This window comes from Astatotilapia calliptera, chromosome 12 (genome assembly GCF_900246225.1).
Source record: "Astatotilapia calliptera chromosome 12, fAstCal1.2, whole genome shotgun sequence".
NCBI lineage: Eukaryota > Metazoa > Chordata > Actinopteri > Cichliformes > Cichlidae > Astatotilapia > Astatotilapia calliptera.
In genome coordinates this window covers 33,232,944-33,258,148 of record NC_039313.1, presented here as the reverse complement: position 1 = coordinate 33,258,148, position 25,205 = coordinate 33,232,944, and the positions used below count along the sequence as shown (strand labels likewise).

General features: G+C 39.4%; 1 protein-coding gene across 4 annotated transcripts in view; it reads left to right on the top strand.

Moving 5' to 3' along the window:
* The window catches only part of fras1 (Fraser extracellular matrix complex subunit 1), a 297,426-nt gene that overhangs the window by 105,963 nt on the left and 166,258 nt on the right, over positions 1–25,205 (top strand). For all 4 annotated transcript variants that reach the window (XM_026186631.1, XM_026186630.1, XM_026186633.1 and 1 more), the window contains 6 exons: positions 738–871; positions 1,662–1,745; positions 5,508–5,609; positions 6,915–7,106; positions 13,247–13,336; positions 16,575–16,722. In XM_026186631.1, coding sequence (XP_026042416.1) covers positions 738–871; positions 1,662–1,745; positions 5,508–5,609; positions 6,915–7,106; positions 13,247–13,336; positions 16,575–16,722 — 750 coding nt within the window. The remainder of the gene's footprint in view (positions 1–737; positions 872–1,661; positions 1,746–5,507; positions 5,610–6,914; positions 7,107–13,246; positions 13,337–16,574; positions 16,723–25,205) is intronic.

The window sequence follows — 25,205 nt, the reverse complement described above, 5'->3', positions numbered from 1 at the left end:
ATTAATCCCAATGTCCAAAGGCTTAAATGCTAAAGATGTATCCATCCACATGAAACAGCAATAAAAATGCAAAGCAGTTCTTAGTCAGGTATGCGTTTAAATGCCTTTCTTACAGCTGATTGAATGATGTTTTAATTACTGGATATAGTGAAACTGTTGGCCGTACTGAGCAGTGCTATCAGTGCTAAATAAATAAGCTGCATTCCTCACCCTGAGGAATAGACTGGGAGTAGTTCTTTAATATGTAAGGCAACATCAGGCTTGACCTAAAGGCACAAACAGATACATCCAGGAGTATAACTTTCTGTATCTGTAGATCAGCCCATTTTTACCTTTGCCCGATTCTGCTTTTGATTGAGGATTGGACCGATATCCAATCATAAATATCAGATTGGTGTATGTCAGACATGCAGTAGATTACTAGAGATGAACTCTTTATACGTATCGCTCATATACTTGGATCAGACCAGATGTGTTGTGAAAAACTCAGAGTTTATAGAGTGCACAGAGCAGCCAGATTGGAGCTGAAAGGTTAATCGAGACTGTAATGACGTCTTTGAGCTGCTATGATGCATCCCAGTGGTTAGCAGCTAATTTGCTACTACTTTCTTTCTTCTCTCCTGACCCTAAATCACTCTGTGTGCATGCAAACAATGCCTGAACTGTCAGCTCATTACCTGACACTATTTACTCATTTAGTTTTTATCTGTGTGTGCGTGTGTGTGTGTGTTTGTTAGAGTCTTGCTCTTGGCAGGGGATCGTTTACAGGGATGGAGAGGAGTGGAAGCCCAGCCTCTGTTCCAGATGTGTCTGCAGCAATGGAGAGGTCCAGTGTTCAGTAGCAGAGTGTCAGCAAGTGGCCTGCAAACCGGTAGGTTTACAGAAACACACAATTTTAAGAGGTTTTGATCTTTAATTTTCATGTGGGCAGTCACTGTTTTTTAATTCACTAAACCTACTTGCATTAAAAGAAGGATTTGGAAGGAGGTGTCTTGGATCCATCCTAGTCAGCTTTCCTCTGTTACCTCCTAAATCCCTCAGCTCACCACCTTTCTAGTCTAAAGCTAAGCGCAGAGACTCATTTTCGCTGCTTCTGTCGTATTTTTACTCTCGGTGACTAACAGCTCGTGGTCATGGCTGAGGAGAGGAACACTGACACCTTCACCTGTATTCTCATCACAACAGACCAGGCCTGCAAACACTGCATCAGTCACCTGCTCCACTCTGCCACCGCTCACAGAAAACTCCCCGAAATACACAACAAAAGTGGAATATTTATTTCAGCTATTCTTAGAAAAGAAACAAATTATATTGAAATGCTAAAGATAGAGGAGCCTGTTTTAAATTCCAGTATGCCTCTTGGGTTATAGAAACCTCTTTTTTCTATTTTAGTGCTTTTTTTATTCCTTCACAGGTTAAATAAATATTCATGTGTTAAAAAATGAAATGCAAGTAAGAAAGGTTTGAAGTTGTTGCAAGGTGGTTTGGCTTTGTGCTAAGGATGAAATTCATCTTATCAACCTCTTGGTAATTGTATTTGCTAAAATGTCAGGTGGGCTAACAGTACTGTCAAAGCTTATATGCCCTTTGTTGTGTGAAATACAGTGAAATAACGGTAATCTGAGAGGGTTTGTGCTTGTGTGTGTGCAATGTTTCCTCAGCATGAGAACTTGGTGATCCAGCCAGGAGAGTGCTGTCCCCAGTGTGTGTCCAACCCTTGTCTGTCAGCTGGAAAACAGTACCAGGTAGGCAGCCTGTGGGTGTTTGAACTGTGCTTGTACTGTGTATGCACCTGTTATTGTGCAGATTTGTGTGAATCCTGTGGTTTACAAAGCCTCTGTGTGTTGGAGGCAGCTGATAACGGCTCATAAATCTATACATTTGAAACCTGAAACATTGATTAGAATATCTGTGATGATAGTGAGAATATGATGCATGCAGTGAATATGTGAATGTCTCTATTGACATGAAAAGTCTGAGCCTTCGTCTCTCCTCCTCTTCCTCCTCCTCCTCCTTCTCCTCTCCTGCTGTGTTTGCAGTGCACATGCTCCCATCTCGCTCACTGCCAACTTTCTCTTTTGATCACAGAATGTCCCATTCTATCTAATGTGTGTTTGCGTTACCACACACACACACACACACACACACACACACACACACACACACACACACACACACACACACACACACACACTCTCTCTCATTCATGTTGGCGTCATCTTGACGGATAAGAGAAGGAATTGTGATGCTTTGCCTCTGGTGTCGATTACCTAACTGAGTAGCTATACAGTCCATACATGAGTGCCTCCACATCGGCATGCACACACACATATTATTGTATCTACACTATAAACCCTGGGTTGGCCTGTCAAGGTCATAACCAATTTTATTAGATAACTTAAACTCAAAAGAGATGTCCTGAGTATGTTTAACCTGCTCTGTAGTACGAGCTAAACTTCACAAAGGCAAAAAGGATCAAAGGACACATTATAATGGGTTATAACAGGCATCGTTTTTGCTTTTACCCTCAAAATTGTAACACGATCATGGGATCTATGGTGACTGTTAAAAGTCTCCATCGTTGGTGCAGAAATCCTCTAAATGTGAACGTGGATGAAGTTATAGGAAATGTAAATAAGTGTGTCTGCATGTATACAGCACAAGATTCCAGATATTTAAGACTTTATTAACATTGTGCATCCTAAAAGCTATTTATTGTGCTGTCCTTTAATCAGCCTGGTTGTTCAGAAGAGAGTGAAGTAGTCTGGACCTCTGTGATATAGATCATTATTATACACTTCGTAATACGCATGCATACGAAAGAGAGTTTCATGCAAGTTATGTTCAAAGAGCTCTACAGTGTGCCTCACAGGGTTTTGATGCCTTAAATAATGAAATAATTTGCATCCTCTGGGCTATAATCAATATTTAATTGAGCAGTTTAGGGTGGAGGAGGAAGGAAGTTGGAATTTAATCTGACATTTACAGAATTTGACCTTAAATTTAAACAGATAATACGTTTAGGATCTTAAACACATCAGACGTGGAACATCTGTGCGACATTTCCTTTGGTATCATGACAACGTAGCGCACAAGCAAATGTTTTCTGTGAAAGGGAGTCAGAACTTTATAAAGAAGGTACAAATTAAATGGATGCGTCTGAAACCTGTCATCGATCACTGCAGGAAGAGTTTGTGAAGGATACAGCTGACCAAGAAACATAATAATAACCAAATGACATAAGAGCTGTTTGTCCTTTTCTGTGTGTGTTTTGTGTGTTTGCGTTTTTGATTAACATTGACAACAATAACAATATTGTAGAAAAAGTGCAGCTTAACATGCTGCTGACTGTTTTAAATACCTGTTACAACAGACCAAGGAAGATCAAAGAACTATGATTTTAAATGATTGCGTTACTGCACCGGGAAAAAGCTAAAGTGATGTCATTGCAGTGCTCTGGTGGGAATCTTTAGCATTCATGTGGTGCCCACCTAAGTGTTGCAGATCAAGCACACCCTCCTCTAAGGCAGCGGTCCCCAACCTTTTTTGCACCATGGACCGGTTTAATGTCAGACATATTTTCACAGACTGGCCTTTTAAGGTGTCGCAGATAAATACAACAAAATAAAATGATACGACCAACACAAAAAACAGATATTTTGTAAATATAATAATAAACGCAAATTCACTGTGTACTTGTGTAACTTTATTAGCAGCGTCCTCCTGAAATGCACCAACAACACTGAGAGTAACATCCTCCTAACATCCTCAACCTCCGCCAGCAGGATAACACTCGTCCACACCTGAATGCTGAATGTAAAACACAGACGTAGCCACTGTGATGTCACCCACTTGTTTCTGCACTGGGCAACTTTTACTCCCAACATTTCTACACAAATATCTGTACTTTCTACTTCTTACACTTTTGTCATGGACCACAGTTCACGCAATCAAGTGGGGCCCAAAAATAAACTCAATACACTTCAGTACGAGTAAGTACAAGTTTTATTATTCAACAAAAGGTGACCCAGAATAACCAAGGGAGGTGAGAGGCTAATTGCAGAACTGAAGGAAACCAGGAAAACAAAGGACACAGGGAAGCTGTAATCGGGACTGTGGGAGGCTGCAACAGAAAAGGGGAAAAGGTTGTTAGTGTGCAGGGGAATGGAGTGACACAACAAGACCGGGCTAGAGCAATCTGGCTTACGATCAGAGCCGGACCGTGGGACTCGTGGGAGGTAAATCCGAGGAGGCAGAGACGAGGTCAGGTGGTACACTCTGAGAGCCAAGCAGGCAGCAGGACAGTCAGGTGGCAGGCTGGACAGTAACCACTGAGGGGTGATCACTGACTGGCGTGGAGCAACCGTCTATGCAGGGTTAAATATTCCTCCTCGTAATCGCCTGGAATGGGATGCAGGTGTGATGGTGACGGCCCAACCTGAGGGTGTGGTCACCGGGGCATCCCAAACACTCCTCAGACACAGAGCCACGCACCATGACAGCTTTCACAGCAGGTGCACTGTGCACACTGTGTGACTGCAAACGTCAAGCCCATTTGTTTTTGGTGCAGTTCATAAGTTGTGTTTGCGGTACAAGTGTCAAGCTAGTGCTACAAAGAGAGTAACCTGTAAACTTTCTTGCTTTTTTTTTTTTAGTTTGCAGTTATTTTCAAATTCAAGTTTCTATCAGCTCAACAAACATCAGCTGTTTCTGTGCAGTCTCTCACACGGTGTTTTGCTAGCTAAAAATACAGCAGCTGTATTTCTCAACGAGTAAAAACAGTGAGCGAGCCTGGACTTTCTCACTTTTAATTGAATAAAGAAGTTTAATCGGTACTTCAGCTTTTACCAGAATATTTTTTTAACACAAGTGCCTGTACACCTCTGGGTTTTTGAAGCCAGAGGTTGCTATGTTTGCGGCAGAGGGTTGAGTGTTAAGCTATTGCCTAAAGCTAGTATCTGGTGCAACCCACAGACACCGATAAATTCTATTTAGTGTGAAGTAACAGGCTAATAAATAAAAGTTCACTAACAAAAAATGCAGCACTGGCTTTTTGGATAATTGCACATAGCAGGCCATATTTCTTTGTCACAAAAATCCATTAAAAATGTTCCAAAAGGCAGCGACTGCACAAAGGTGACCTACACAATAAAAGTCCAGTTTGCTTTCAATAATATGCTTCATACATATTTCAAATACTTCATTAACTAACTGTTTCAATACTTCACATTTCCTGTGCAAGTTGTGTATTCAGTGTTTGAGCTCACTGCTGTTATAGTCTTCAAATTAAAGAGAATCATGTGGAAATCTGGTGGCTGGCTCCGTGTTTGTATGCTTTTCACACTGCAGAGACATCCCATTGTTGTTCTCAAAGAAAAGAAGGCGCTCACTGGTTTCAAATGAGCTGTGAGTTTCCTGCAAACAGCTTGTGATTCACTGTGTGTAAGCCTGAAAGTGTGTGTGGGTTTGGAGATGGTCTAAATGTGTATTTGTGTGTCTCTTGGCAGCACGGTGAGCAGTGGCAGAAGAACACCTGCACCACGTGCGTGTGTGACCGGGGTCAATCTAAATGCCACACTAAAACCTGCCCACCCATAACCTGCGACAAGGTGAGTAGTCTCATGCACACAAACGCACGCGCGCAATCGCTGACATTCGGTTTTATGCAGAAGTCGCCACACACTGTGACAGTATCATGCATCGCTAACTATCTCTGAACCTCAGATCTATTTTCTGGACACTTTACCCAACCCACCCCAGCGCTAAGCTAACCTTTTCATAACTAAGTCTTCAGATTATCAGTTTAACAGCCAGATTACCCAGAAAGTTAAAAAACAGATTCACTCGAACATTTTTGCCAGAGGTGATGCTTGACACAACTTAGAAATAGATCCAGGAAGTATTTTTTACCAGTGCAACATGGGAAAATTTATCAAATGGAAAAAAAGAAGATGTGACGTTGATGCTGTCAAAGAAGAAAATACAAAACCCACAAGACCAAATACACACATGCACAAAAAAACCATTGAAAAAAGTCAGACTAACGCTCTAAAGCCGAAATGAGTTTAAATTCTTTAGGCACATAAAAAATATATCTTTGCTTTGAGCAATTTATAAACTAGCTGCAGGATTTAAACATTTATTCTACATTGTAATGGAAGCCAGTGTAAACCTGCAGGTGTTTTTCTTAAGTAAGGGCTGCACGGTGCTGTGGTTAGGACTGTCACCTTGCTAACAAGGGATCGTTGGATGTGATTGGTCCAGGTCTTCTGGCTTCCTCCCACAATTCAAAGACATGCCTGTTAGGTTGGTGATTCTAAACAGGGCGTAGGTGTGAATGCAAGTGTCTGTTTCTGTGTGTTGGCCGTGCAATGGGACAGGCCTCGGGCTCCCTGCAAACACATGTTTGTCAGGAAAACTACATTTCTGTAAATCACGTGTTGATAAAATTGCACATTATACGGTTCACAAATGTGTAATTTATTTATTTTTTTAAAGTATTTTCTTAATATGACTCGAAAACAGTTTGCATCCACTTTTCCTGATATTTCAAAGTCCTGCAGTTGATGGTTTTGTGAGATTGTGTGAGATTGTGTCAAAATAAACTACAGTAGCTGTCAGAGCTGAGACACAGAGTAAGCGTGACATCTGCAGTGTCAGGAAAAGCACACCTCTGTGCACTTTCAAATAAAGTTAGAAGAACGGTCTGGCGGCCCACTCTGCTTGGTGTCTTTCCCCTTAATAATGCAAAACACATACTCTCTCTTCCCTCGCTCCTCTTATCTCTCTCTGCTGAAACAGAGATGCACAAAACCAGCATTTTTATAAGCTCCTTGGATTTCCGTCGTCTTCTCCCGCTGCTCAGTTTGCATTCTTTCATCATCTGTAAATAACATTATCCTGCCTCCAAACAGGGGCAGACCAAAGTGAAGCGTGCCGGGCAGTGCTGTGATGAATGCGCTGCTGCTAAGGGAAGCTGCCAGTACCAGGGCGCAGTGCGTTACCATGGAGACATGTGGAACAGCACCGGCTGCGAGTTCTGTACCTGCAGCCGGGGTCAGGTCCTCTGTCAGAGGGCCGAGTGTGGACGTGTCGAATGCCCACAGGTGAGCCCGAAAGGGAAAAAAAAATGTTCGTTGAAGCCCAGAGGCAAAACTGGCCCGATTTTAAAAATCTGTGGATGCAAGGTTAAAATTCACAAACATTTCCTCAGGTCACAGCTTCTGTTTTAGGCTGGAAAACGGTCATCTCTTATTTTTTTTAAATGAATTTCCACATAAGCAGGACAGCTGTAGGGGCGCTGAGACATCCCACTGCATCTCGGAAAAAAGTTTTGTTTATTTATGCATTTTTATTTAATTCAAAAGGGTAAACTTTTATATATACATATACACATTACTCAGGATGCTTTTATATATGATATATTTTATGGCTCATAGCTTATAAAATCAGAAACTGAGTATCTCAAATTATTTTGAGGTTGATTAGATTTTTATTCAGATAGTATAAATGGCACACATCTCTTTATCTAGTTCAGTACACACAACCAAAATCACGGGGAAGACTGCCGACATCATAGTTGTCTAGGTGATGATCGTCCTCCTACCATCCATCCTGCGATCACATCCCTAATCTCTGTGTTGAGACGACGGGCTGAGCAAAAAGAGAACTGGGCTGCTGCTTGGAGAGCCAAAGTCCTCTTTTTTTTTTAGATGAAACTAAATTTTGCATTTCTTATGTAAATCAGGTTCCTAGAGTCTCTTGATGACCTCTAAACCATAATAGGCCTTAACCTCCTAATACCCAAACTCTTTCATGGCATGCATTTTTAATTTCTCTTTGATATTTGGGCTGATTGGGACCTGATGAATGCAAAAACAAAGAATTACCAGATTTTTAAAAAAATTTTTTGGAGATCCACATGTGAGGACATTCACTTTAAATTTCGATATAACAGTGGCAGTATAATGTCGTCATAAGTGGATTTCAGGCCCATGTAGAGCAAAATTCAGTATTTTGGTCTAGACGACCCAAAATGTGGTGTCCACATATGTGGACGTAAGGTCCTAGGTGGTTAAAATAAATCACTTAACATGTGTGTATGTAAGATCTAAGGAAAAAGCAATTCATAGTATTTCAGTTTTTTGACATGATTGGCTACACTGTAAGAAATTTCTCAGTCAGCTGAGACTGAAGAAGTCACTTGGATGAGTGACGAAACGTTTCTCCCACAAAACGCTGCGTCCAGATGAACAGAATCAACTTTTGGAGATTTACTTACCTGGATGATTGAAAATGCATCAAGAAACTTTCACTGTTAAGTTACAGTAAAGCTCTGTAATCTTTGCTGTTATACTGACTATTTGGTTAATGTCATGCTGTCACCAGTAGTTTATTAATATAAAGTTTAACCGTATGTCTTCGCTCATGTTCCCTGAATTCCGTTTTATTTATTTCTTGAGCTTTGTTACAATTTTCCTCCTCCTTGCACCACACGCTTGCGGGAATATGACTCAGCCTTGGTGGCCATTCATAAGGTTACATTTCATAATATTAATAATCATATAATCTTAATAGCAACATGCCCTCACTGACACACCTTCCTGGATTTGTTTAACATTGTGCCAGTTTTACTGGAAGCACATGGTTAGACTGATGTCGGGTGAAACCAGTAAACCATTAAGCTGTTTTTATAAACATTGGTACAATGAACAGTTTAGCTAATTGAACCAATTCTAAAAACATCTCCCAACATAAAGGGTTCAAATTTATGAACCCGCTAATTTGCAAAACAGACAAACATCCTGTGATGAGAAGTTAGCGCTGTTTGCAGTTTGTAAATGGAACATTTGAATTGTGATTGAAAACAAAGCACCATTAGTCTAATGTGTTGTATTTTAAATATGCTTTTGTCATTCAGATTTGGTCACCAGCGTGTTGGTTCAAAAATGAGCTCTTTCCTCACAGCTGTTGTGTCCAACAGATCTGCATGTATAAAGCTTTTGGAGACAATTGTGTCTTTTTCCCTTCAACAACCTGAATGATACACAGGCTTGAAGGCTTAAAATGAACATGTCACTCTGGCTGTGTTGCTTTTCTTTACATAATTACCCCTAATGTTCCTGCTAATGGGTAATACCTGTGTTCGATGTTTGTATAATTTTATTCTTGTGTTTTTATGATCTCAGTTTTGAGTTTGCAGCATCGTTACTGGTCTCAGGATTCCTTTATGATCATATAAAACTATGCTTTTCCTGCAGACCCCCCCCTGCTTAACCTTTCCTCAAGGCTTACCCTTGCTGTCAAACCCTTGGCCTATTGATGCAACCTGTCAGCACCCTGAAATCCCATTTCCTTTCTTTTAAATAGGCTACTTAAAAGTTAATGGAAGATGTCACTGTTACTTTGTTCAGTTTCCTGTATTTGCCACAGTGAAATTTACCAGTTTAAACGTACACTTTGGTGGAATGGGAGGAAGGGCGATCATTTGAGGTTATGAGGTTGGCTGATTCCATCACAGGTGATTCACTCAGTTGAGATGAAGTAAATTGAAAGACAAGATGAAACTAATGGTCTGTGAAAGAAACTTGGCCCTAGAGCTTGTCACTAGATGAAAAATATGACTTGCGCTCAGCTACACTAAACCTACCCCAGGCTGAACCCCTCTGCTAAATGCATAGCATCTCTTAAGACAGTAATACAGTGTCAGTGTTAAATATGGAGTATCTACTGGTTCTTAAAAGGTATTAAAATCTCTAAAATGCACTTTTACCAATACGTTAAGTAATAAGTTTTGGGTGTTTGTGGCTTTGTTCCGATATCTACCTCTTCACAGCATATGTTGAAATATTCTTGAGCAGTATACTAAGCACCAGATTCCCTCCCGATGCACCTGTGGGTGTGCAACAGCATGCGTTGTACATAAAGCACTAAATGCAGGAATTAAAAAGTGCTGTGTCAATGTGGCTTGTAGTGAAGTAAACTGAGAAAGTGCTACATAAATGCCAGACCATTTAAAACGTATCAAATGTCTTAAAATCTGTTTAAATGTTTTAGTTACATCTCCATCAAAAGCAGAAGTTGAGAGCTCTCAGCTTTGAGTCAGGCGATTTCGTCTTATTTCAACTTGTATGTTTGATTTAAAAATCCACTGCAGTGGTGTACAGAGGCACAATTATAACAACTGTGTCACTGTCTAAACCAGGGGTAGGCAACTCCAGACCTCGAGGGCCGGTGTCCTACAGGTTTTAGATATCACCATGTGTCAACACACCTGAATCAAATGATTAGTTCATTACCAGGCCTCTGGAGAACTTCAAGACATGTTGGGGAGGTAATTTAGCCATTTGAATCAGCTGTGATGGATCAAGGACACATCTAAAACCTGCAGGACACCGACACTCGAGGCCTAGTGTTGCCTATCCTTGGTCTAAACACTTATGTTGCTGACTGTAGGTCGAGGTTGAGTATTTGGCAGCTTAACAGCTACAGCTAATGTTGTAGAAAACACACATTAGAATTGACAGTCATATTAAAAATACACATCAATCATATAAATATATCCCTGTTACATTGTACATACAGACCACGCAAAGAAGTGTATTTTTGCCCATCCTGGTAGTTTCTACTACATGATGGACTCAGACAAGTTTACAGTGCAGTGATGAAAACCCTGAACATGATGATGAAAAAGAAGGTCCTACTAGTTAGCATCCTCGTTAGTCTATGGAAATACAAAGATGCTAAATTTGATCCAAAATCATTTGGGAATGATCTAAGTTTAAGTTATAGTGATTTCCTCTTTTATTCAAAATGTATCTGTTAATGCAAACCATGTAAACCGCAGCATGATGTCCTTTTGGATGAACAGTTTGGACCGTGTCCTTAAACTCACTGTAAAAATGACATTTTTACATTATTGAACTGATGCCAGTGTTTTGAAATATAAATATTAATAAATACATATTTTTCTTTTTGATATGTGTTTCCATCAGATGGGTTTGGTCTAGGACAGGGGTGTCCAACTCCAGTCCTCGAGAGCTACTGTCCTGCAGCTTTTAGATGCATCCCTACTCCAACACAGCTGAATCAAATGGTTGGATTACCTCTTCAGCATGCCCTTAAGGTTGGGAAAGGCCTGATAACAAGCCATTCATTTGATTCAGGTGTGTCGGAACAAGGATGTGTCTAAAACCTGCAGGACAGTAGCTCTCGAGGACTGGAGTTGGACGCCCCTGGTCTAGAACGTCATGTAAAGTGTAATTAAAAGGATCTTTAAAAGTCAGAGTGCAACAGCTGAAGCAATAATAGCCTTCATGTTAAGTCATCAAAGGTCAGACTTGGCAGGAATGTAGGTGAGTGTGTTTGAACAAAACAGCCTAGAGGATTTGTTAAAGTTATTAGCCGGTGTTCCCATAGTTGCTTCAGTCCCCCTGCTTTAGGCTCCACGCCACGTTGACTCAACACCTCATCCAGTTTTACATCAAGCAGATTTAATAATATTGCTTTAATATCCCCGACCACGACCAAATAAGCCCTCATTAATCATGCTGTATGGCGATAATTACAGCTGCTAAGTGTCGTTAGCTCTAAGTAGCATAACTGGCATTTTTCCAACTTTGAACTCAACAAGGTCACCGTGCAGAGAAGACAGAGCCAATTTCCACTGTGTGTTTGTGTGTGCGCGTGAGTGTGTGTGCACAAAACAATTAAGACAAGGTTATGGGTTTAATGATGTGTAGGTCAGGAGGCGGCGAAAGGCACTGGGGTACAGTTATACAGGCAGTTTATGATTCCTGCACTAATAATGTACCTACTGTAATGGTACTGAAAGGACTTCTAGTCTTAGAAAACTGCAGTATTGGGATACTACTACTGTGACATGCATCTTTTATTTCCAAGTTTTATCTTTTCTTAAAGTTGAAATGCGTATGGGTGTAGGAGGAGCCATTAAAATCAATAACACATGGGAGAAATTGGTAAGTTTCAGAAGCAGTTTCCGTCTCTAGATGCCAGATTTTGATGATATCTGCAATAGAGATGACTTCCATGACTTGAATATAATGGAACTAAATGGTGTGTAGTGCTCAAAGTGCCAAAAATAACCACAGGAGCAGCGCCTCCCTCATGACCCAGGTAATCATAGTAATGCATGAGTCTTGTTGGGAAGAGGTTAATGGAGAACTTGCTTTTTCCCTAGAAAACTGCACCCAATAAACTCATCACTGAGCAGAAGGAAGCATGCAGCTGTCTGGAGCTGAGATATCTTCATAAACACAAGTGCAGTTTCAACAATATCTCAGTTTTTCCACATTCAGTCCATCTACGTCAATAAATGCATAAAAGACAGTAATTTGTGCGCAGTCAGTAAAAATAACGTAACCGTCTTACTTTAATGTGATGCATGATATCATGGGCAGTTTTCTTTGTCTGCAGGCTGCAAAACTGTCAAATATTTAATGATTTCCACTACTCTCATGACTTGATCCATTCAACAATATGCTCGCCTTCTCTGCAGAGCCATCCAGGAGAAGCTGAGTAACTGTCGCTCTTAGTTTAGCTTATTTTAGAGCAACATCCACCACTTACAGGAATCAAGTAGCTACAGTACCCGACAGCTAACCTAACATCTCAAGAGGATGGAGCAATACTTTCATTTGGTCATGCTGTCACAAACACGAGTGGATTTCCAATTTCTTGTCCTCAGTGAGCAGAGGAAACTTGGTGGGTGGAGTTTGGTGCAGAGAAAATAGTTCCTAGTGTTTGTAATTTTTTTGAGGAAAAAGTTAAATTATTAATAAGTAGCAACCAGCAATCAAATTATAGCTGAATAACCATCACGTTATGTTGTTTAGATGACTCAGGAGTTTTGATTGACTCATCTTGGCTTGTTTTTCTATGTGAAGATTAACAGCAAATACTTTGGTTTGCTCTCTTTTCCTTTATCTTTTCTGTTACCTCCCTTTGTCTGCCTCTTCTTCCAGTCTTTTTTAATTAATTTACTTTCTTTTGTCTACTGCTCTCTTCCTCCTTCTTTCCAACCATACTCCCTTCTCCCTCCTACCCCTTCCTTCGTTGTTCTTGTCCTGTTTCCTTCTTTTTCTGTTTCTTTTCCACGTTACTCCTTTATTCTCCTTCATCATTTCCAAAATAGCTTTCTCTTGTGCTGTACTCTTTTCTTTTAGCTGCCGTCTGTAACTTCACGAGGAGAATTTTATAAAAATGTACATTTTCTTTGTTTTTTCAGGGATCTGAGCTCGTTAACCTGCCGGGGAAATGCTGCCCCGAGTGTTCGTCTGCGAAACCTTCCTGTGTGCACAAGGGAAAATCCTACAAGGTACTTCTATCACAAGTGTAGATTTTACTTTGAGCTTGTTTGCTTATAAACAAAATTGCAAAATCGGGCAAAGAATTCCTACTGTGTGGGAGAGACGAAGACTCCACAGGGCTTCTTTCCCTTTACATAAGAAAAAAAGAAGCTAAGTGGCATGAAGTCTCTCTGCAGAGGAGGCTGTTACGAAAACAAACACATCGCTATTAAGCTACACAAACACAAACTCGAAACACTGGAAATTACAGTTGCATTCAGACGGAACATGTGTGTTTTTTTTGGACAGAGCTGTGAAATTAATCAGGGCTTTTTAGGTCACAATCTTTTGTTTGTGTTCTTTTAGAGGCTCTTCAGCTTCATTATTCATAGGTTAGACCTGGAAAACCACAATGCAAAGCTTTAATTGTTTCACATTGATGGGGACGATGCTAATGTAGCGCTGCAGGATGGTGAACGACGCTGTGGCTCAGAGCGAGTGTCGGGAGAACTATTATCCTTTTGAATAGATTGTTCTTTGTTCCCATGAGGAATTAATCTTACCACGAGTAAATAAAAACAGATAGATACTGCATACTTATTACGCGCCTACACACATTTATACACGGTTGTATCAGCTTTGGCGTTTTCCTGTGATGGGAGAGAGTCACCGAAAGGTTAAAGCTGCAGGTTTGTGACGGGATGATTACTGGTTTGAATTCACGAGTGACTTGGAAAATAACAGCTCGGGACGTTAATGAGTTAGAATAATGAACTGTGTTTACCCAACACTTATCTTCTGGTTGATTTAAAGGCACATTAACAGACTATTTACAGGGAAACTGAAAGAAATGAAACAGTTTTCAGGTGTTTATTTGAAGCTGTGATTGGTCTAAATGGGAACATTTTATTACAACCTTAAGTATAATAAATAAAAAGAGGTTTGCAACCTGCCCTGCATAAAAGAATATCTCAGATATGAATATAAAGTGTCCTGTTGAGCCAAGGTTCTCTCTCTCAGCCCAGCTCAGATTTATACTGTGCGTGTGGGGGGCTTATGCTAATTGACCAAATCATTTTTAACTTATGAAGTTTTAAAGATGGATTAAATACAAGTGAGAGAAGAGTGTGCAGAAATCAGCTGGCACCATAACATTTTTAGATTTCTCGTCATGCACAGATCGATCAAGCTGAATAAAAAAAGTTTTTGCTTTTATTCTTGATGCTAAGCCAAGCTGTTCACATCATTTGTCACACAGGTAGTTATTTTCTCACCTCTGCAAAGAAAGCTGATTGGGATTAAATAGCATAGATTCACTTCCGTTGAATTGAATTGAATTTTATTTATATATCACAGAATAAAGCAACATTTGCCTCAAGGTGCTTTATATTGTAAGATAAAGACCTTACAGTAAGATGAAGAGAACAGAGAAAACCTCAACAATAATATGACCCCATATGTGAGCATACGAGTGCTTTGGCGACAGTGGGAAGGAAAAACTCCCTTCAACAGGAAGAAACCTCCAGCAGAGCCAGGCTCAGGGAGGGGAGGCCGTCTGTTGGGACCAGTAGGGGTGAGAGGAGGAAGACAAAGACATGCTGTGGAAGAGAGACAAAGATTAATAATTACAAATGTCACTTAAACAACAAACTTATTAAGCTCGGATTGATTTTGTACTTATAACTGTGCTCATACGTACGATCACGCAAACAAAAAGTTTTCTAAGGACTCCATGAAATGGAAAAACTGATGAAACTTGTGGTTTCCATCCATAAGAGGGTAGGTAGCTGCTACATGCTGCTAATCAATTATGCTTCACATCGGCACATGTGAACACCTCTGCAAAAGCTGATGTTTTGGCAGCGTGCTCGTCTGGAGCAATCAGGTGTGTTAACACAACAGCAGAATCTTCCCAGGAGTGGATGTCTCAGACTTTCACTCCAAGGTCTGGCTGTGCAATGCTGAGAGAAGCTGCAAAAGCAGCTACATCTCAGACACTACGGGTTTCAGTTAGCATGTTAAATATTAAAGTGCAATTAGAAAAACAAGTGTAGCTTTTTTGGATGAGTTGCCCCGAGAAAGCCTCTGCTCTCCAAAAAGAACATGGCAGCGTGACTTCAGTTCGCTAAATTGCATCCAAACAGACAACAAGACTTCTGGAAAAATAGTCATAACACACAGCGCCATGTTTGGTAAACCCCAAACGCAGCAAATCAGGGCAAACACCTCATACCAGCTGTCAGCACAGTGGTGGAGAGGTGATGATTTGGGCTTGTTTTGCAGCTGAAGGATGTGTGCACTTTGCAATCATTGATTCAAATATGAACTCCTCTGTATACCAAAGTTTTCTAGAGTCCAGCGTGAGGCCATTTGGCTTTGCCAAAAATGGGTCATGCAACAGAACAATGATTCAAAGCACAGCCACAAACCTACAACAGCAACCTACAACTAAGAAAAAGAATCAGCCAAGTTAAGGTCTGGACCTCGACCTTGATTGAAAGGCTGTTATGGGACCTTAAAAGAGCTGTGCTTAAATGAATGGCCACAAACATCAATGAACTGAAGTAGTTGTATAAAAAGGAGTGGATCAGAACTTAAAAACGATGTGAGAGACTGATAAAATCAAGGTTTATCAGTCTCTTACATCGTCAAGCTAAAGACAAGCTTTGGATCATCTCGTTCTTCAGAGGACTGAAGTCTAAAACTCTTCAAGGAAAAAAACCTATTATCTGCAAATGAGGAAAACTCGCTCTTACACCTGTAGAATTTCTTAAATAACGGTAGTGCTGGTGTCAGAGCCAGGTGACGGCACACGTTAGTTTTTAAAGCGATCTGCTTGGTTCCCTGTGTGGACAGTAGAAAGTTTGAAAAGTCTTCACAGGTTCTTGAGAAATGTTTCAGTTTTCCATGTGAGGCTCTTTTCCCTTTGTGACTGACATTCCTGCTGTCGCCTGTTCGAATATCTCCCCTTAGTGGGCCTCAGTCAGTTCACTCTTTCTGTTTCAAAAAACATATGAGAGTCGTGACTGTCAGCCTTCTTTTAAAACGGACACATGCAGCTCATTAGCATTCAGACCACGGCCTTCTCTGTGTGGCATCCTTTTTAATCGTTAATCAGCTTCTTCAAAGTCAAAATCCTTTTCTTTTCAGTATTTTCCACATTCTGTCCGTCCTCTATAAAAGCCTTTATCGCAGTCACACTTTAAGCATAATGAGAACATTAACCTCCCATTTACAGCTGCAAATACTATGTCCTCTCTTTTATAGAACCTTGCTCGATGGAGTGATGGCAGTTGTCGTGAGTGTGAATGCCACGATGCCCAGGTGACTTGTTATCTGAGATCCTGCCGTACTTGCCCTCTGGGCACCCTGGCTGTCATTCAGGACGGCCAATGTTGCCCCGAGTGTCACCAAGGTATGTATGCAGGAAAAGTGACACACACACACACACACACACACACGCATGTCGGGTATTCATATCTTGTGGGGACATCTTTTTGACATACTGCTTTCCCTAGCCACTTACCCTAACCATCAAAAACAAATGCCTAAACCTAACCATAACCCAATTGTAAAACTACCCGTTTCATACATTCACCAGAATCATTTTGACAATGGAGACGACCATAACCATTAAAATGTCCGAGAGTACTCACTAAAAACGTATAAAAGTTTAAAGTAAAGTTTAAAACAGTTTTTAAAGTATAAACGTCCTACCTGGCATATTGAAATGTTTGAAGGTACACTGGATTTCTTATCTTTGCCTGCCTAAAGTCGCAGAAACTGTTTTTTGTGGATTTTCTTTGATTGACTTTTTCCCCTTGTATGTTTGATTTTTGTTTGTGAAAAATCAGGAGTCATGAATGAAAACCTGAGTTTCTGATTCTGTGAAACATCTCTGCCCCCTCCAGAACGTTTCCTGAGCAGAGCTCTTTATCTTTTTCTCCCCTCGTTATCAAACGCCACGTCTGTACTGCTCAGGTGTAAATGTGTTTGTCAGTTCATTCATCCTGAAAGTATGTAATCAAAATCGTGTTCCCTGTAAACGAGACGCTGTTTGGCTAAAAAGTGAAATCATGCAACATCGTTTTTGTTTTTCCTTTGTGATGAATGTGCTGTAAGGCGATCTGCTCCGTGTGTGTCAGCATGTCATCAGCTACACACTGAGAGTGTAACAAAAAGTCTTTCCTCACTCTGTCACTGCCAAATTCTCATTCATGTCGGCATATTAATATTGATGTTAATGTGTGCATTAATCTAATGTTGTTCAACAACATTGGTGGTGATGTGAGTTGAATTTCTGGGTCCTTTTTGTTCTTTGCTGTAGGTGCTTTAATTTTTTATCGTATTGCCTCCTGGTTGCACTCTTTCTCCTTGGCAGAAAATAAACCTATTTAACAATTAATGATGAGAAAAAACTTTTACTGGCAAGAAAATGAGAGGATGAGTCAATAGCAGTGAGTTTGGCCCGAACAGGTGCAAATAAAAACTTATTCCAAGTGGAAATACCACAAATTAAGAAATAAAAATTCTTCCAGTGACATTGAATTATGGCTTCTAGCTGATTTCCTCCTGTAAACCACATCAAAGCTCTTATGTTTCACCGCCCTCCTTGAAAGAGGCGGCTCCATCTGTCTTAATGACTGAAAATGGGTATATTCACAGCCAGCAATTATAACCATTTTCTCATATAAATAAATAACCTAACAGGCAATTAAACACAGGGACCACATTGTTTAAGTTCAGGCAGACTTGTAATTCAGGTTGGCTGCGTGAGTGACTAATTACAGCTGGGAAACAGAGGCATTTTTCATTGCGCCATTCAAAGGTTCAGTTTGATACAACAATAGTTGAAGCTGTTTAATTCACATTTATTGTCTCCGTGTTTTACGTCCCTCGGCAGTCTTCATGCTCTCTCAGTTTTTACTGTATTTCTACCCAGCAGAATATTCAAATGTCTCAAATCTAAAGTATGCATATGCTCAGACAAACAGTCTAATTAGTCCACAACACGGAAAACAACATGGGAAATGTGTAAAATGTAATATCCTGGAGTAGCCGATTGTTTTATTAATCTGAGTACCCAGTGCGCCCAGTAGGGAAAAAAAGATCTGCACTAAATGATTTAATTTATGCAGTAAATTCACAAAAAACCACACTCATTAATCATATTCACAAGCGTGTATGCTGGTGTCGACCAATTCAAACAATAGACTGAGAATATTCTAAAAATAAATACATTATTCTATTCAGTTCTGTTGTTTTTGTTCACGCTGCTTTTTCCTAATCAGCATTTCAGCAAATCCAGTCACTCCTTCACTCTCATGAACCGTTTACCTGCATCCAACCAAAACTTGCCCACATTTAGCAGAATTAGGACTATGAACAAACATCTTGTCCCTTCATTTGATTTGACTTGATTTCATGACAGTTTCGTCATAACCACGTGTTAGTAAACAACAAGCCTTTAAAACAGGGGTGTCAAACATAAGGCCCAGGGGCCAGAATTTGCCTGCCAAATCCCCCAGTCTGGCCCAATCTGAAGGAGAGCATAGAATTTGGACTTTAACTGTATTTTAACAGCATTTACTTCTGGTAAAGACCTCCGCCATTTCCATTCATATCACACTAAAGTAATTATGTAGTAGACAAATAAAAATAATTTCATGAAAACAATTTTATTATTTCTGTCATTACTGGAGAATTGCATGCAATAGTATGCCCATGATGGTCCGTAACAGATATATTCATGTCTGAATAGAAACTGATTTAAACAAGGTTAGCTCACTAAATTAACATGCCGATGTGATAAATTCACATGTCACGTGTTCGGTTATTAACCCTGGCTCCTTTTTCCTCCCTGCCAGTGATCTGAACATCCCAACTGAGTTCGGTTTGTGGCTAAAAATAGAAAAGGGGGAAAAAAGATCACAACCTCCTTTTCTTTCATTCGCTCTCATTTTTTGCTGGAACTGTAAATCATCCTTTAAGCCTATTAATCATGGCTGTACACCGGCCCAGAGGTCCGTAGCCTCTTTTCTGATTGGGCAGTTCATACCTGAGGGGCATAACCAGAAGTCGTGCAGTGTTCAGGTCTCATGGGGAAAGATGTCAGCTTCTTATTTTGCTTTGATCTGACCCAGATGAGTTATTTGAAATTGATGAAATACGTTTCAAAGTTTCATACTTAGCAGTAAAATCTATTTTCCTAACTTTCGAATATGATGCCATAGGTGTGTTAACCTGTGTGGGGCTGCATACAGGTTAATACACGGCAAGGACGCCGTGATAGTTTTGAGATAAAAATCTCCTTTGTGACTCCTTCAGTGAGGAGCCTGCAGCCTAACTGTTCGTCTCAGCTTGGACACATTAATAATTGTATTATAATCTCATGCATTTATAATGTTTGTAATAATATACGAAAATGTGAGACACTGTTAGAGTCACACATTACGTTCGGTCCCATTCATTTTGTCACCGCGAAATAGGATCAGTCCTAAGTGAGCGTTTCCTTAACTTAATATTTTAATTAAATATTTTAAAATATGTTTCGAGCTGTTTCTAAGCATGTGGAGATAATATAAACTAATTAGATAACTCTGTTTCCTGTACTCCTACAGTAAATCTCACACTGTAACAAATTTCATTGTTAAATTGTGGTTACCAGATAACATTAGCCTGTTATTTTATGGCTCACTTGGTGTTTTATTGCCTAACATTGACAGAGTAATGATACAGCCTAAACATGAACAGTTCTTTTTCTTAAAACTGTGTATCCACCTGAGCCTCAGTCATGGCCCATTACTGTTGTGAGGTGGAGTGTAAAGCAGGACCAAAATGCAGGACACAAAGGCAGTCAGTGTTAGACAAAAGCAAGATATTTATTGGCTGTTTGCAAAGCCAGTGAGTCAGTACACAAAACAACAATCCAAAAAGTTAACGGGGAATTACAGAAAACAGGAAGCAGAGAGCATAGACAAACAATTTGACAAGGAAAAAGAGGGAGACTGAACCGTTTGTATACCGCGGGCCGGCTGGGAAAGGAAATAAACAAAAGACAAAAACTAAACATGGAGACAAGAAGACTCAGTCATCAAAGAAACAGAATCAGAGGGAACAGACAGGGTAACACTGAGGGAACCAAACACACAAGACATAACAAACACTAGCACTCGAACTGTGAACTATCAAAACTCAAACAATCCAATAAAGCTAAAGCTCAACCTACTTAAACAATACTGAAAACACAGGATCACGAAACAACGTCTTTTACCCAAAAAAAACGTGACGTAAAAACAGAAATCAAAGACTCAACAATGTCACAAGAAATCAAACTGACGTTTAAAACAATAAAGAAATCATGAACCAGATTCAAACATGGTACATGAAGTCATTTCAGTTTAACATAGTTTGGATCATTGATGTGCTGCTCAGGGTTTAGAGCTGTTGCTAATTTCCAACCCTTGTCCCTTGTTGTGCTTTTACAAGATTCACCAAATATCAGTAACAGAATTAAAACCAATAAAACAATTAAATCAGGAATCCAAACACAAAAATCAAAACTTCAAACCCTAGAATAACAGTGAAAAACAGACATACTGTACATATTCACCAAGAATCCAAAAACCTAAATACAGACAAAAAATCCTGAAACAGTTTCCAGATAAACCTCAGCACAGCTGTGTGGAAGCAACACTGATAAATTACTAATCATGTTTTTGTGTTTGCCAAAGAAAAATAAATAATGTAATCAATCAAAAAAAAAAAATATATATATATATATATCAGATACAGGTGGGAATCACCATACATCCCACGATACGATATTATCACAATACTTAACGCACGATACGATATTATTGCAATTTTTTAAAAATATTTTGCGATATTCAGATTCTGTACATAAAGTTAAACTTTATCAATATTCATTTTATCTAATAACAAAGTCTCGCACTCAGTCTTTCTCTCATTTCAGTCAGTTTTATTGTTGACAAACTGAACAGTTTGTATTACAGTCTAGTCCAACTTAACTGAATGCAACCATCTGGTACAATTATAGCTATTCTGAACTATGCAATTTATGAAAACTATGCAGCCCATTCAGCAACTGAAGAATTTGAAAGTAAATTAAAACAAAATATAATTTTACATTAAATAAAAAAGTTTTAAACTTAATTAAAATAAAACATGTTTATTGCTGCCAAATAAAGAGTTAAACACATTTGGACTTGAAGGAATGTCAGGATTCTTGCTCAGAAAAAGGAGCTGATCAACATGCTCTGAAGTCGGAGCATGTTTTAGTCCACAAAAACGTTTTTGTAACAAAATATCGATTTCTGCTGTCCCTGTATCGATACATTATTAGCAAACAAAATATCACGATACTACACAGTATCGATTTTTTTCCCCCACCCCTAATATCAGAAAGCATTTACAGTATGTAACCTTATATTATTGTTTGAAAAACTCTCCCAAGGCCTACTGTGACGTGACTCCTTACAGGGGCTGAGATGATTAATAACTGCATGGATGCTACATAAATAAGCACACCATTAAAAGAGCTGTTTACCCCAAAATAAAATGTTTTATTTTCTTCTGGTGCTATCAAGCCGTTTAAGTTATTTTGGTGCGAGTTGCAAAGTTTTGGAGATATCAGCTGTACAGATTCAAAAAAAAAAAAAAAAATCAACTTAAGTGTCTCTTCAGAAATCTTGACCCATTTACTTAAAAAGAAAAATATAAACGTTGTTTTGAGCAGTTTCACCTAAAATCTATTTTCTTTCTACTAAACAAGTACTTTTTAAACCTCTTAATCACCACCTTATCATTGCTTAATCGGTTTTGATTATCAAAATTAGGAGCGGTTGAATTAATCTGATGCCATTTGGAGCTTTATTGTCTTAAATAAAGAGTCTTATGATTGAAAGTTGGCAGAGTTAGGTGGATTACAGTGAGGCACTGCCTTTTTAGTGTGTGTCAGGGTGTGAAATGACTAAAACTCATCAGCCAAATGTCTGTAATGTTGGCAAGTTGGCTTATTTTCCAGGCTATGGCACATGACCAGCCTCAGGTGGAGGTCAAGCTTGTACAAACAGTAAAATTGGCAGTTATTTTTTTGCCCTCTTACACTTTTATAAAGCAACAGCACAACAACAACCGTGTCTAATATTAACACATCTGCAGTTTTCCAGAGTGAGGCTTTTCTCATTAGGTGTTTGTCATTATCGGGGCGGTGTTGTATGGTTAAGTGCGCCTGGATCCACACCTCTGGATCAGTTGTTTTAATACAACTGTTAATCAATGCTGCAGTTTTTTAATTTTGTGCCTCAGGGACTCTGGCTCGTCACGCTTGTGAGAAAATTAAAGTACAGCGCGAGAGCGTCGAGGCAGCGTTCTGTAAACAGCAGCTTGGATCAAAGTGTATGATTTCTGAACCTGCCCTATAGTGTGGGCTTATCCTCAAGACGAGACAAAAGCTATTCTGGTTCACTCAAGGCAAAGAAGAAAGATTCCTGTAAGCAGTCATGAGTTCTGTGCTGTATTAAAATATACTTCTTTGTTTTCACTAATATTCAGGAACTAATTTTTTGCAGGAAGAGTGGAGAATACCGTCATGGTCTCAATGCAAGATAGTGTTTGGGCGTGGACTGTCCTGTGTTATTGTTACAGTCAATGCAACTCTTAAACTGATAGCTTTAAGTGAGAAGCATTTCGTGCCTGCAGCTTGTTGTTGTTAAGACTCTTCAGAGAGTACAAAATCCAGGTGAAAACCAAGGAAATAACAAACAAACTGATCTTTAACCCCAACCAAGAATGTTTTATTGTCCAAAAAGTTTCACTGCTTCACTCTCGCTGAGTCGACTTAACCTAAATGATTAACTTTATTGACTAATTCTAACCAAGTTTTATTCCCTAAACATTACTGCCTAAACCTGCCTAAGTAGTTCTTAATGCCTATAAACCTAATGCTACAACCACATTAGAGAAAACAGAGACCCTGTATGGGCTCAAATTGTGGTCATAAATATTTTGTACTTCAGGATTTGTATGTGTACAAAGAATTTGTGTGTGGACTTAGCCAAAAAATACGTGTGAAACTCTGCACTCAAGTTTCAAGTTACAAGTAGGAATTTTGACCCTATTTTTCTTCCTTTCATCTGATTGGTCAATGTCATGTCAATCACAAATTTAACAATCCAATCAGAGAATAGATGGGTTTGGCTGTCGGAGGGGCGCTTTTTTATTTTGCTAATTGCTAACTAAAAGCCAAGGATCCAGAATTTGTTGCACTGGCTGCTGAGCTCTGTGGGGCTCCTTGTCGTTTCTATCTCTGACCTTTTTCTGAACAGAAACTCAGAGTTTGAGTTTCTGGTTTTGTTTTTTTTTATCTTCAAATGTTCAATAAAAACATGTATCGCTAATTCATAACGAAGAAAGCTTTGTAACTATCCCCACTAGTGAAGACTGTCATTTCCACAGCACTAAAGGAAAACGCTGGGGTGGCATGTAAAAGGGCATTTATTCTGCCATGACCTGATGCTCCATAAATCACCCCTCCAATAGCCAAACCCATCTCTTCTCTGATTGGATTGTTAAATTTGTGATTGACATGACATTGGCCAATCAGATGAAAGGAAGGAAAATAGGGTCAAAATTCGTACTTGTAACTTGAAACTTGAAACTTGAGTGCAGAGTTTCACACGTATTTGTTGGCTAAGTCCACACATAAATCTTTTTTTACACACACAAATTCTTTTTACACATACAAATCCTGATTTACAAGTACAATATATTTATGACCACAATTTGAGCCCATAACTCTGGCTTCAACCAAAGAAGTGTGACCGTGACCAATAAATTTGCAATCTTGTTGCGTTTGGTTGCTCACAGTCAGTTGCCATCTTTAACCTCCTAAGACCTCAACTCTTCCACGGCATGCATTTTTAATTTGTCTTTGATATTTGGGCATATTGGGACCTGATGAATATAAAAACAAAGAATTTCCAGATCTTTTTTTTTTTTTTTTACCTGATTTTTGTTTCTGACAAAAATGAGATCCACATATGAGGATATTCGTTTAAAATTTCAATAGAACAGTGGCAGTATAATGTCCTCGTAAGTGGATATCAGGCCCTTGTAGAGCAAAATTTAGTATTTTGGTCTAGACAACACAAAATGTGATGTCCACATATGTTGTCACCAGGCCCTAGGAGGTTAAAGCAACTTTGGTCTGTTAAGGTGGTGATAAAATGGCAATTAGAACAAGTCAGTCTGTTTTCACAACTGTAAATCTGTTGGCGTATGCATATATAAAAATTCACATGAACTATTTACATTCAAAGTCAAGGCAGAACGTCATCGACTTTAAAAAGAAATTCACAGATTCCTCCATAAGTAGTGACTTGGTTGCTGCAAGATGGCGATTTAAGTAAGTAAGTAAGTAATACTTTTTTTATATAGCACCTTTCTAGATAAAAGATCCAAAAGCATAAAACAAAACAGACGACAGTTAACAAAATGCAATTCTAAAAAGATGTGGTTCCTGATAGACGATTTCACAAATGTTGCCAAGGGACCAAGAGCATTTATTATCTTAGCTATGTGTCTATCAGGGGCACATACAAGGATTTCAGCCTTTCCTTCGTTAAGTTGTCAGCCATCCAAACTTTAATGGAATCTAAGCACTCATTCAAAATCTGTAGCTTAGAAACATCTTGGGGCTTAAAGAAATGTATACCTGGATATCGTCTGCGTAGCAGTGGCAGCAAATGTCCTCAAAGGGGCTCAAAACATGCCGGAGGGGAAGTAGATATATTAAGAACAATAAAGGCCCCAGCACAGAGCCATTTTGGCACACCATAGTACAGGGACGTGGAAGATGACCTGTATTTAGAAACT